General features: G+C 39.0%; 1 protein-coding gene across 2 annotated transcripts in view; it reads right to left on the bottom strand.

The window, feature by feature from the left end:
- Window positions 1–12,160: 12,160 nt before the first annotated feature.
- Window positions 12,161–14,722, bottom strand: part of PTPRU (protein tyrosine phosphatase receptor type U) — a 120,593-nt gene continuing 118,031 nt past the window's right edge. For both annotated transcript variants that reach the window (XM_074217892.1, XM_074217893.1), the window contains one exon: window positions 12,161–13,695. In XM_074217892.1, the coding sequence (XP_074073993.1) occupies window positions 13,633–13,695 (63 nt within the window). In that variant the 3' untranslated portion in view covers window positions 12,161–13,632. The remainder of the gene's footprint in view (window positions 13,696–14,722) is intronic.

Below are 14,722 nucleotides of genomic sequence, written 5' to 3' on the forward strand. Positions count from 1 at the left end.
ATTCTGAAGGTTCACAACCAGGGAAGCAGTAAGTAGCAGCAACACACTCAGGCTACCTCCCTGATCTTGTCAGAAGGAACCCTACCAACCTTCCTCTGGACCTACCAAGCCTCTGGTATTTAAGGATGATTGCTATACCCTGACCACTTCAGAAGACAGGACTAATTCAAGAGGTAAGATTCCTTCCTGGACACTCCCTCTTTCTGCTTGCCAGGACACCCAGGGTATTCCTTTCTGAAATCCTAGCTAGATGGGAACAGACTCAAAACAGAGGAGTGGAACTGCAACACCTCTTTCTTTCTTTTTTTAAACTAAAACTAAATGACTTAGTGAGTAGGGTAGCCACCCCCCTTCCATGTTGGTCTTGGTGATAGTCATGGGGCTACTCTGTGAATCTTCACCCTTCATAATATTCCTTTTCATGGGAACCTCAAATTCCAAATGTTCCTCAGACACCCTGATTGACCTGAATAATTTTGTCATAAGTAAGGCAAGTGAAATGAAATCCCGAAAGTCCAGTTGTTTTTTTTTAAACTAAGGTGGTACCCTTCCTTTTGTGATTCCTGCTCTGCTTCTCAAATTCTCCTCCTTCTTCAACTCAACCCTCCCAAAATGAATCTAAATCTTTGAACTACATCAGACCTCCCCTCCCATCTCTACCCACACTAGTCCAACAACTCCTGACTCCCAGTATCTGAACCATACCCTCACTCCGGCTCACTCTTTTCTGAACTGCACCAATCCTGAACCCCCTGGGATTGTCTCCTAAAGAACTGGGGAAAATATGTGGAACAGGATTTGAAGAAGAAATGTATGGCCCTCTTTTCACACCATCTAACCCCACTTCAATTTAGAAAGTCAGGAGAAATGAACCCTGAACAGTCAATAAATCAAAAATGCCATCCTTAATTAGACAAAACTTCTTCCCTCTAAGAATCCCCTTGCTTTTAAGTTTTCTTTTTTGCTGCCTTCTTTCTACAACTCAACAGCAAGAGGATGAGAGGATCAGTAATCCTTGGATCAAGTGGCTTGGCGGCAGCAGGTAAAATTAACTTGGAAATTGCCACTTAGAAAGGGCATAACCTACCTTCCTATTCCTTGCTCTAGTTTGGACCCCATCCTGGGAATTTTTCTATACTCAATCCTTCCTCTTTCCTTCTAAGTTTTTTTTTCCTCCAAGAGGAAAATTGCTATCAAATACAATTCAATTCCTATGTAATCTGAAATTCACCCCATCTGCCAAGAGAAATCCCTCAAAAGTAAAGTCATATATTAACAATATGATCTATAGTGACTCTATAGTAAGTTATATTATATAGAAAAGCAAGGGTTAAAGTAAAGTTAACAGTTATGATTACAAATAAGGATAAATTCTTTCATAAACTAGATCATTGGGAAATTGGAATTGCACTGTTGCAAACAAGAAGAAATACCTAAGTTAAGAAATTTAAAGACTTGTAAACTTCTAAATTTTTTAAACTTATTTAAGGGTATTTTTTTTACTTTTAGAATTCATAAAATCATTAACAGACACAAAGAAAAATCTCAAAAAGAAAAAGGAATTTTTATAAATATCTAATCATAAATCTTTCTCTAAAGTTTTCAATCTGGAGATCTAATTCAACATTATTTCTAGTGATAAAGGAAAAGAGGCAAATGGATTTGAAATTTGTTAATTTATTAGCTGTTATTATTAAAGACACTAAAAGAAAGACAAAAATCATTGGAGAAATGTTTTTAAATCAGTGTTGCTATTTAGAACTCTCTGGATTTTTTCTACCTTTGCATAAAGTTGAGGAAGTTATTTTCATAACTATTTGTAATCACTTATGGAAAAAATAAATTGCTTGACCACATATTATAATGTGAAAATCTAAAGATTAAAGAGAAAGCGCACATATTAGGTGCTAAATAAAGGTTGATTGGTTGGTTAAATGGTATGAGAACACCTCTGATAGCATCTTCCCATGGTAAGTCTAGAGAATTGGTTTCCTGGGGAATTGTGACAATGTGTAATGGAAACACCTTGAAATTTCATCTATAGACACTCAGAAACTGGTTCCAATTTGTTAACCATATATTTAGGAGACTTTTCAATTCACTGAACATCCAGAACTGGGGTAGAGAGGGACTTCAGAAATGGCTAGCCTCCAGAGCCTTGGTCTTATTATCTTCAACTGCTCATTCCTGGTGGGTCTCTCTGATTCCTTTTATATAATGTCCAGAAAAAGATAACAATGTAAGGGGGAGAATCCTTGGGTCCTTCCCACCAAAGACTACCACCCCCCCCAAAAAAAATCTGCATTTGTTCTTTGCTATTTTAGAAGATTAGAGACTGATTTAATGAATTACAAAAGATTAGGAGAGTGAACCTTGCATCATGCCAGCATCCTAACAATCCATTGTCCATATTTTATATCCAGAACAACATCAATGCCCTGAGGAGCAAGGACTTAGGGACCCAGTCCAATAGTAGATGAGAAAGACACTCATCTTGCAGCAATAACAAATCTGGTGGGAACTGACTAGAACCAATATTATATAAAAACTTGAATTAATTTTGAACCCACTCTCCACAAAGACCAAAGTAAAATGGCAGAAATACAATTGATGGGGATTTGAGCTGATAACATTAGAAAACACATTCCCTCCAAACCTACAAGGTACCCTAGGAAACTGAAAGAGATATATAGCAAGTCTTATTCTCGGAAAGTAAGGTAGAACATACACATTACACATATATAAATTGTTAAAGGATGATTTTGTTAAAACTACCCCTTAGACTTGAAAAGGAGTCCTTGTCCTGCCCTCCTTGTACTTTAACCCATGATAGAATGTGTTCTCCCTAAGACATCATATAAGCCTCAAATAAGGATGAGACTTAAATGAAATTTTGTACAACCTAATAGAATGGCCTCCAGGGATGTTTAAGTTTAATGTTTTGCCTATTCTATATATTTGTTCATTATATAGATATAGATATAGATATAGATATACATATATATATATAAAATTCCATGTCTAATCTGTATTTTCTGTCATTTTATTTCAACCCTATATTTTTAAGTTTTACAAAATATAGGCAAAATATGTATTCATTTGAGGAGAGCAAAGGTACCAGCAATGATTCAGGACCAGGGCAGAGATAAGGAAAGATGTGGAAGTGACAGAGGAGCTGAATCCTGTAAGACACAAAGATTCCAAGAAGTAAATATGAGGAAGAGATTTCACTTCTGATATAGGAAGCAAGCTGAGAGAATGCAAAGAGGCAGCAGGTAGAATTTCTTATGTTTAAATTTAACTGGGAAAGAAGTAAATAAATAATAAAATCTTAGATTTTGAGGAAACTTAAAGACCATCAGGTCCAACTCCCCCAGTTTATAGATGAGGAAACTGAGGGGAGATGACACTATTTGCTCAAGGTTATTCAGCTAGATCCAGAGATTAGAACCTGATTCTTCCTGGATTCTATCCACTACAAGGAGAGGTAGACTGGAGATAGTGAAGGTCTTTCAATACCAGAATGAAGAATATTATCCTAGGGGAATTAGGGTTCTACTGAAAGTATTTGAGCTGAAATGCAAACATGATCAAGCATGTGCTTTAGAAAAATCATGCAGCCAATAATTTGGAGAAGGAAAAAAAATGAAAGCAGGGACAACAATAAAGAAGGTATTACATAAGAATTATCCAAATTACTAGTGATAAGAGAAAAGCAAATCAAAACAACCTTGAAGTTTCCTCTCACACCAGACAAACTGGCAAAGATGACAAAAAAATGGGAATAAGTCATGTTAAAAGAGTTGTGAAAAGATAGGTACTGGTTCATTATTGGTGAAGCTGAGAATTGGTACAACCATTTTGGAAAGCAATTTAGAATTATGAAAATAAAGTGAATAAAATATTTATAGCTTTCAGCCCAGAAAGTCTATTACTAGATTTCTACTATGAGATCCAAGGAGGTCATAAGAAGACTACCATATATACTAAAAAAAATTATGGCAGCACTTTTTTGTGATAACAAATAATTGGAAACATAGTAGATGCCCATCAGTCAACCAGTCAGCAAACATTTATTAAAAGCATCTAGTATATCAGACATTTTACTAAGTACTGGGAATCAAAAAAGAAGCAAAAGACAGTCCCTGTCTTTAAGGAGCTCACACAATAATGGATTGATGGATCAGTTGAAGAGCCAATGAACAAATTGGCATGTGAAGATTATGAAACATTACTATGCTATAAGAAATGTTGACCATGACAAATACAAAGAAGTATGAAAACATTTACAAGATATTATATAGAGAGAAGCCAAGAAACATTATAACCATGGAAATGGAACAAACAACCCCAACACAATCCATAGTGAGTGCTGCAAAACTGCAAAGTATAAAGAGGGTCCAAAAAAGAGAAATGAAAAGACTCTCCTCCAACTTATGCCTTTTATTGGAGGATGTTCATGAGTAAAGTACATTACATATATTTTGAGTCCTTTCTGATGTCTTGATCAATTTGGGGGATCTTTTCACTTACTTTTCTTAAAAATATTCTTTGTTATAAGGGATAGTTCTCTGGGAGATGGAAGGATACTGGGAAAAATTTGGGTGATGTAAAAAAAGGTCTCAATTTTAAAAACTTTAAAGAGAATGTTGCAAAATTACAAAGAACAAGGATGTGCTCAAAAAGAGATATGAATAAGCACTCCCCACCTCATACCTTCATAGAGATGAGAGGTCCATGTGTATGACACATTGTATATATTTTCAGGCTTTTTCAGCATATAGATCAGTCCTGTTGCTTTCATCCTCTTTTTTTCTTTTTTTTTAAATTTTATTCATTTAAGGCAATGGGGTTAAGTGACTTGTCCAAGGTCACACAGCTAGGTAATTATTAAGTGTCTGAGGTTGAATTTGAACTGAGGTCTTCTGGATTCCAGGGCTGGTGCTCTATTACTGTGCCACCTAGCTGCCCCAAATGACTTGCCCAAGGTCACACAGCTAGGCAATTATTATGTGTCTGAGGTCAAATTTGAACTCAGGTCCTCCTGACGGTAAGGCCAGTATTCTATCCACTCCACCACCTAGCTGCCTTCTTTTTTCTTTAAAAAATATTATTTATTATATAGGTTAGAAGAAGGGAATGATACTAATGATACTTAGAGAAATTTTGGAGATGTAAGAATCAAAAAAAGTAAAGAAAAGGGATTAAGTATTTTTAAGTGCCTGCTTTTGTCTGGGATTTCAGTAAAATAAGGATAATAATAGTACTTAACTCACGGTCCTCAGATTAGCCCCGTGAGTTAAGTACTATTATTATCCTTATTTTACAGATGACACAACTAAGGCACCTGGGATGCACAGGCTCACTAGTGAGTTTTTGAAGCAGAATTTGACCTCAAGTCTTCCTGACTCCAAGTTAGGAAGTGAGAGGGACAAAGAAAAGTAAAAAATGACTCCCAAAGTTATACTTATCCACTTTCTATTTTGTATCTTAGGTGTGTCTGGGAGAGTGTGCTAGGTAAGAGGCTCACTCTGCAATTCTAATTACTTCCCTGAGGGTTAGGATAGGATCAATTACCATTCTGATTCAGATCTATGGTAGAAAAACTGGAAGACCAGTCACTTGGACTAGTTTTTTTCTTTTAAAGGCAAGTAAACAAGGGTGGAGTCAAGATGGTGGAGCTTTAGGAAAATGTATAATACTTCACACAAATCTAGAAAACCTAGAAAACTAAGTCCTACTTGCAATATCCAAGAGAAAAATCACAGGGAGTCATTTTTCTTGTCCAGGTAGAAAGGAAGATAAAGAAAGAGGTCTATGGACCCTGGGGACAAGACTTAGCCAAGAAAAGTCAAATTAGGAGCATTCTAGCACAGGGAGAGACTGTGTACCTGGGCAAGAAGTCCCAAACCTCCATAGAGGAAGCCCACATGCAGAATTCAGGAACAAATGCTAACTTGGAACTATCATTCATTACCCAGTTCCAGATCATAGATTCAGTTCAAACTGAGTAGTGGATCTGTATCTAGAGGTGGTCTTCCAGGGTGAACAGCAGTTGCAAGACCCAAACTGAGTACTGAACAAGGAAGAAGTTCAGAAGCAAAGAGAAGCTGTGTGGCTCTGACCCCAAGAACAGAGTGAGATCTTTTTTCCAGTCTCTAGCCCAGTCTGAAGCCTGCCACAGAATAAACAAGGAAAGAATCAAAGAGCAAAGAGGAGCCTGTAGTTCTAGCATGCTGAACAGCAGAACTTTGTTGTTTGGAGTAGTCTACTGGAATCTGTGGGGTTTTGTGGAGTATAGTCTACTGGAACTTCAAAGGAGATAAGTCCAGAGGTGTGCTACTCAGATCCAAATCCAGTTCAGAAACTTGCAGAGTTCAGATCAGAAGAGCAGTTATCAGACTTCAAATTGGGTTATACTACTTTGGAAACATAAAAAGTTTTCCAAGTCCCCAGTCTGAGCTGTCACTGAGATCCCGGAATAACAGAACACTTCATAGCTCAAGAAAACAGCAACAAGACCAACAAGTACAGAAGTTCAGTCCAGACATTTCCTCTGGAAGTACACAGAGCATAGCCTGAATATGAAGTCTGGAATTATGAAGTAAGCTGGAAGAATAAGTAAACCAAAAAAAAATCCACTATAAGAAATTACTATGTTGTCAGGGATGCTCAAAACACAAATCCAGAAGAAGAGAATTACTTCAAAATATCTAGGGGGAAAAGCCTCAAAGAAAAACAGCCTATGTATATAACTAGAATTTCAAAGAAATGAAGTAAAAAATTTTAAATGTTTTTATAAATGATATGAGAGTACTAGAGGAATAAGTTAGAAAAGAAATGGGAGCTATTGAGGGAAAAATATAGGAAAGGGAAAAAAATTTGTCAAAAAAAAGTACAGAATTTTACCCAAGGAACAAACTCCCGAAATTTAGAATGGATAAAATAGAAGATAATAATTCCATGAGATTTTTTTCTCCTTAGTTCTAATTCCTCTTTCACAACATGACTAATATGGAAATATGTTAAACATGATTGTATATGTACAATTTTTATCAGCTTGTTCCCTGCCACACAGAGTGGGAAGTGCAGGGAGGGTGGTAGAACTCAAAAACTTACAAATGGAAAACTATCTTGGCATGTAATTGAGAAAAAAAAATAAGAAAAATTGTAAAAATATTTTTAAAATAACTCCATAAGAAAACAAGAAACATTTAAATGAAGTTAAAAAACTGAAAAATATAGGTGAAAATATAAAATATCTCATAGAAAAAACAACTGATTGGGAAAAAGATCAAGCAGAAAAAAATTTTTCAATTATTGGACTTTCTGAAAGCAAAGATCAAAGAAAAAGAACCTAATCAAGATATTTTAAGAAATCATGAAGGAGGGGCAGCTAGGTGGCGCAGTGGATAGAGCACCGGCCCTGGAGTCAGTAGTACCTGAGTTCAAATCCAGCCTCAGACACTTAATAACTACCTAGCTGTGTGACCTTGGGCAAGTCGCTTAACACCATTGACTTGCAAAAACTAAAAAAAAAAAAGAAAAAAAAAAAAGAAATCATGAAGGAAAACAGTCTAGATTTGTCAAACCAAATAAAAAGTAGAAATATAAAGTATCTATCCCATAGGAACATTACAGTCAAAATCTAGAGCTTCAAGGTCCAAGAAAAATTAAATAATACTAAATATAAAATAAAAATTCTACAAGTAGCCAGAAAGAAAGATTTAAAGTACAGAGGAACCAGAATAAGGACCACCCAAAATTTGTCATTCACAACTCTAAAGGATCAGAGAACATGGAATACAAAATTCCAGAAGACAAAGACTATAGTCAAAAATAACTTACCTAGCAAAAACTAAGTGTAATTCTATAATGGGAAAATGAATCTTTAATGAATTAGAGGGCTTCCAAGCATACCTGATTTAAAAAAAAAACTGAATAGAAACTTTGAAATACAAACACAAATCAAGAAGAATCTAAAAAAGTAAACATAAGCAAGCAATCATAAGTGACTAAGTAATGATAAACTGCTAACATTCTAACATAGGAAGATAATACATATCCCCTCTGAAGACTGTCATCATCAGAGATCATAGAAAGAGTTGACTCAACCAAAGGCCCTGAGAATGGTCCTGCAATATTTTATTGATTTTAAGAGAGGACTAGAAAAACTAGAGAAAAAAAATATGCTGGGTAAGGGGTAAGAGAAGAAACATGGGGGGGGGGGGGGTAGAATGATTCATATGTTTGTGGTGGACACATAGAAGTCTATGGCTGGTTCTGGTCTTTCATTATCGAAGACCTTACATGACATCACTCTGTTTGAGACAAATAACAGTGTGTCCAACTGTGGCTGATAAGACCAATATGAGCTCAGAATGTTCTACCACAGATCAGGCACAAACAATGCCTGAGGTAAGCATTCTAAACTTACATTTGTCATGTTTCCTTTGAGCTGGTTCAGTTCTGCCCTTCTCATAGAGTGCAGCAACCTCACTGATGGTCCTTTGCTAGTGTCTCCCATGCTATACAATCAATTCCACTTCTTAAGAGAGATCTTCAGGATGCCCAGTATCACTTCTACTGATTGTGAGCACTTACCCTGTGTGAATTCTCCATAGAATAGTCTTTTTGGCAAGCGTACTTCTGGCATTCTAGCAGGATGACCAGTCCATCATAGAAAGAAAAAATAGAAGAATCTATGTTTGGGCCTTAGGTGAGAGAAAGATAAGAAAGGTAGAAGAGCAGAACTGTTCAATATTTAAGTGTGATTTCAGAAGACTCATGATGAAACATTCTACTCATCTCCTGCTATATAATGGATTCATAATGCAGTGATACATCTGTGGGGAGTGGGTTAGAGGGGGAAGTGGAATATGGCCACCATGTTTTTCTTGACTACATATGTCTACAATAAGAGTTTTGTTTTGTTTTTCCTTTCTCAATGGGAGGGGAGGAGGTGGGCGGGAAAAAGATAGTTTTTCATCAATTGTAGAACCAAAATTTGATTTCCAAAAAAGGAAAGAAAATTAACAAGGAAATCTATAATTTGACAAAAACGGGAATGACAGGCATATCAAATTGGAGGAGTGGATGAGGGACCTGAAAGCAACTAAAACAAATGTGACATAGTCTTCAAATCACCTAAGGCATAAAAGACCAACCTACCATTAGCTGGGATTCCTCAGGTTTAAGGGACTTACCACTGACATTCTGACCAGGAATATCATCATGAAGAATGAAAGGCTAAAGGGAGGTTCATCCAAAGGAGCTAATACTGTATCTTTACCAAATATCCTTTCCATGTTTTTGTTGATTAAATTTCCTTTTGATGAAGGTGGTATGGTCTCTGAGGATTTCCTCTCATTCTAATCCTGAGCCTGAACCAGAAGACCAATCTGAGTCAGAGTCAGATCTGACCCAGAACAGAAGAAGGGGAAGAGGAGGACCAATGATGATGAATGCCCACCACTGCAAGGTCACACCTTTCTGACCACCCCTATGCTTTGCTATTATACTTATTTGGGCACACCTTCCCACCTAAACACCCCTCCTTTGGATAATAAGCCTCTTGAGCTCAAAGGCTACATTATTTTCATGTTTTCACATAAGGGCAATTAAATGCATGATGAATTGAGTTGAACCATTGGAGTAGTAGACATGCCAATGGAAGATATGATGATATCAGTGGAGAAAAGTGTCAGTGACCAGAGAAATGATGTCAACAGAGCAGGTTAAAGCAGACTTGACTGAGAAGCCCCAATCTTTAATTTTCTCTATGGCCAGAAAGAATACGGTAAGAACAATCCAGAGTCAGTATTATTATAGAATCTGGAGTTAGACCCATCCATAGGCAAACAGGAGAGAATCCATTCCTGAGTCATTGCCTCCATAAAGTTCCAGCAGCCCATGTCTCTAAGCCTGACAGGTGGCATCTCCTCCCTCTGCCGTTCTCAGTGAATAATGGACAGTCATTCTGCTGCCGGGCATAATTACAGTCATCACACTTTACAATATTTGGACAGTAACTGGCTCCAAATGAAGCCTGGAATTCATGTGCTTGTCAGCCTGTGGAAGTGGGTGTCTAACAGGACAGCCTTGATGAGCCCTGTCAGCATGCATCCTTTGGTTGTTTTCCTTCAGTTCACTTCCACTGAACCATAGAATTTTCCTCCAGAGGTCATCTCATCCATCCCCCTGACTCTGGGCAAGATGATACCCCCAAGAAAGGTTCTAGTAGCTGTTTGATAGCCATGTTCAGTCCACGGTTTGGGGAGGGCACCAGTACCTCCAGAACCAACCCAAGAGTTCCAATTTCATTTCATGCAATTCCACAACTCAATTCTTGACAGCCAAAGCTGTCTCTACTCAGCAAAACTCCTCTCTTCTCACATCTAGACATTAATGGGTCTGTTCCTTGCTGGGTGTAGTTCATCAAATTTAACATATGCATTGTCACAAGATTATAGAGCTAGCATTATATATAAGCCCTTCAAAGATCATTTAGTCAAATTCTTTCATTTTACTGATGAGGAAATTGAGCCCCAAGTGAGTTTAAGTAACTTTCCCAGGATCATATAAGTAGTAAGTGGCACAAATGAGATTTTATCTCAGATTCTCTGAATCAAAATCCCTGTATGTTTTTTTGTATAGTATCCCACTTCCACAAAGACAGGGGAAAGGAATATTTCCTCATCTTTCCTTCAGAGTCAAGCCTAATCATTATAATTCTACAGCGATGGGATTCAGGGTTTGTTGTGGTGGTTGGATTTTTTTGTTTATATTTCTGCAGCCATTGGATAAATTGTTTTTCTGGTTATGCTTATTTCACTCTGCTTTTCATTTAAGTCGTTCCATGTTTCAGGCTTAATTTTTGATATCTTGAGTTTCAGTGCTGTTGGGTCATGCAGGTGACATTCTGTAGACAGTTGAAATTTAAACTTTAGAGGTCAATGGACAATTCAAGGCAAGAGAGATAGATCCAAAAACCAAAAAAGAGAGAATGAAATTGCCAAGGAGGAGAATGAAAATACAAGATGAGTAAGGATAGAACCTCAAGGAATACTCACTTAAGAAATCAAGAGAATAATCCAAGAGGAACTAGAGAAGGAATGATTAGAGAGGCAGATGAAAACCAGGTCTCAGAGGCCAAGGTAGGAGATAGTATCCAGTAGGTATGGCAATCAACAGTGTCAAATGATGCAAATGGTCAAGGAGGATAAGAACTGATCCTTTGGAGGTCTTTACTGACCTCAGAGAGGACAGCTTCTAGGATTGAAGGTGGGTCACAAGGGTTGAAGAAATGAGTAAGTATTGAAGAAATGGAAGAATCTACTATAAAGAACTTTTTTCTAGAAATATGGTCATGAAAAGAAAGGAAGGGAAGAAGGAAGGATGGAGGGAAGAAAGAAAAGGAAGGAAGGAAGGAAGGAAGGGAGGGAGGGAGGGAGGAAGAAAAGGGGAGAGGATAACTTCCCTTAGCTCATTGTGTCACTGATTCTCTTCCACTCACCCACTCTCTCACCAGCTCCCTAATGTGAAACTATACAAGAGAAATGTCAAGGAAAAAAAAACTAGCAGGGGTATAGAACGCTATGTCAGGTGGTTTCATCTTATAAAGGATTTAAGGTGAGAAGGTTATCAATGACAAAAGGCAATATTGGGGTTTCCTCATATCAAGCATCAGCTACAGGTGCCAAGCCATGATTGAAGTCCTCAAAGGAGTCATATCCTCAATAGACTCCATCTTAACCATTTAAAAATCAAAGATTTACCAAGAACTAGAATCTGGGATGACCTTCTATACCCCTACCCTAGTCTGTGAAACTCTATGACTGGAAATTGGGAGAAATATCTGTCCACGAGGTCAAATATTTGGATCTTTGGATAGCAGATGACCTCCCACTGTCCTGCTGAAATCAGAGGATCATAGGCTCAAAACTTAAAAACAGGATCTCATCCATGCTGCCCATTTTACAGATGAGGAAGACTGAGGACCAGAGAAGTGACTTCACCAAGGACACCCAGGTCACTAAGTAGCACAATTTAGCTCAGACCCAAATCTCTTGACTTCTAAATTCAGCAGTTTTTCCACCTTACCATCACAACCTCCCAGGGCTATAAAGTAGGAAAGGCAGGCACACACAGACCCAATCCATGGCATTCAGAGAGCTCTTTTATTTACAAAGCGATTTACAAACATCAGCTTGTGACTCCCCACAGCCCCTTGCGAGGTAGGTCAGTAAGTCATATCTACAGATTACAGATGGGGAAACTGAGGCACAGAATGGGGATGTGGCTCTGCCCCATTGTGAAATGATCTTTCTTGTCCCCATCCGCCAAAGAAAAGAAAAGAAACATAAACAGCCACATTCTGGTGCTCCAGCACACTGGTGCTTCCTTCTATTCTCAGTAAGTACCCACCAGGGGTTCATGGGCTCCTCATTCCCCATGGTGGTCTATAATTCAGTTTTGCAGATTGTCACTTGGCTGGGCTGGGCCTGGTTAGGCCAGCAAGGGCAAAACTCTGAGTGAAGGAGGAGCAAAGAGAGGGTAATGAATCTGGAATCTGTTTCAATCTCAGAACACAGTGGGTTGGAGACATTGGGGTGAGGGGAAACTGGTTAGGGAAACCCCTGGTTCAGGCATCTGGCATCTGGTTCAGAGAAGAGTTCGGGGTTAGAGGACCAGTACCCCTTGGGTCATGAAAAAGCATTCTGGGGATTGCAAGAGATGAGTAACCCAAGGAAATAAACTGGTCTGGGGAGGTAAAGGGGGTAATTCAGTGCCAGTTGGACTAACTGGTCACTGGGAGTCAGGGAGGAAAGGGATTGACCTCTCAGACACAAGGGAAAAGTTAGTGTTCATTCTTTAGAGCCTGCCAAGTAGCTGATGGAAAGCCCCAAGGGGTACAACTATCCCTTCCTGGAAAGTCATAGCTGGAACTCTCTCCTCTTAGCCTAGCACCTGTCTAGACTCCCTAGCCCCACCTATTCATCAGTCTTAAAACAATCTTTTTTTTCCTTTTGTCCTCCCAAACCCTGAAGGACTCAGACAGCTATAATCTTTTTTAAGGCCCTTTCCTGGTGATCTAAACTCTCAGTCACAGGCTGCCTGGCTCCATCATAGACTCAAAGACCCAATTTCAGGGCAAAGAAGCTGTGGTTGGCAAATCTCTATCTTCTCCAGAGTCTGGTAGAACCAGCCTGGTGTGCCCACTATGACATTTCTCTTTGCTCTGTCCCATCCTAATAGCACTGAAGGCCTTTTATTAGGCCCATGTGAGCAAGAGTAAGGCTAGGAGGCTATATTCAAACCTATCCATAGTAGCCCCCTCCATTTGGTCCCTAAAACCTTTCTGGATATCAGGACTAACATAGAGAAAACCCCAATCCAGATAGTGTCACATCCTATCTCACACTCCTCCTCCAAGGACGACTGAATGGGGGTTGTGCCTAAGAGGGGAGGGGACAGGATGGTGTCAGAACCAGGGTGACCTAGGGCAGGCAAATGGGTGACCAGGTCATCCCCTCATGCCAGGGTTTTCACTTGCAGGTGGGACGGCAGGTGATGGGAGGGCCAGCCTCTGGTGATGAGTCCCCTCCCCTCCAAGACTTCTCACGTCTCACGCTATCTGATCTCCAGTGATTCCAGGTATTCCAGGGCCACATCATAGCAGAAATGGTACTGCTCCTGGGAGGAATGGAGAGAGGAAGAAGAATTATTATCAGGGTCTTTTCTATCCACCTGCATGCCCCATTCCCCAGAGAAAAGAGAAACTCTCTAATTAAGGTTGGGATGAAAACCTTGATATCCAAGAGTTCTCAGTATATGATGCCATCCAAGGGGAGACAAGGGATAAGTTTGAGGATGTTAAAACCATAGACATGGGGGAGGTCTTTCTGGGTGCTGGAGAGCATAGCCATAGGATGAACAGGGAATGACCATTGGAATAAGGATGGAATACTAGACACAGTAAATGGAATAGACAATAAATATTGGGCAGAGGGCATGGAATGAACTAAATGGTGGCACAGAATGGATAGGATATGTACACAGACAAGATGTTGAGTGTGGGTATTGGAACAGAAGCGTCATTGAGAAAAAGGTATAAAATTAACAAGATGATGGACATGGAATAAAGTAGAGAATATTGGATGCCAATGACAAATTATAGATAGAGTACTGAGAAAGAGATGAACAGGGATTGAACATGGATGGGATTCTGGGCTAGGACAGAGAATGGACAGGCACAAGTTATAGAATAGACAGGGTGTTGAAAAATCGAGTGTGGTGGGGTGATGTATCAAATGGATGAAATACCAGGAACCAGGTAGGAAATTGGCTTTAGGCATTGGGGAACTAGGTTTGGATCAAGAGAGAATTTGGTATCAGATTTATATGGCCAGGACATTGGATAAAAAATGGATGGGATGCTGGCCTGCGACATGAAGTGGCCTGAATGTTGGACATTAGATATGAAGTGACTAGGCATAGAATGTTGGATGGATAGGCATCAGGCTCAAGTTACAGAAAGGATAAACAAAATAGACAAGATGTTAGGCATGGATGGGATGCTTAGCATAAGACAGAGGATGGACAAGCCACTTAACAAGAACATGGTGTCAGGCTTGTGGAATGCAAGAGTATGGGAGCTAAAATGAATGACGTGTGCTGAGCAGAAGGTATGGAAGAAGGACTCCTGGAGTAGGGTAGGCAT

The sequence above is a fragment of the Macrotis lagotis genome, chromosome 1, assembly GCF_037893015.1.
Source record: "Macrotis lagotis isolate mMagLag1 chromosome 1, bilby.v1.9.chrom.fasta, whole genome shotgun sequence".
Lineage (NCBI taxonomy): Eukaryota > Metazoa > Chordata > Mammalia > Peramelemorphia > Peramelidae > Macrotis > Macrotis lagotis.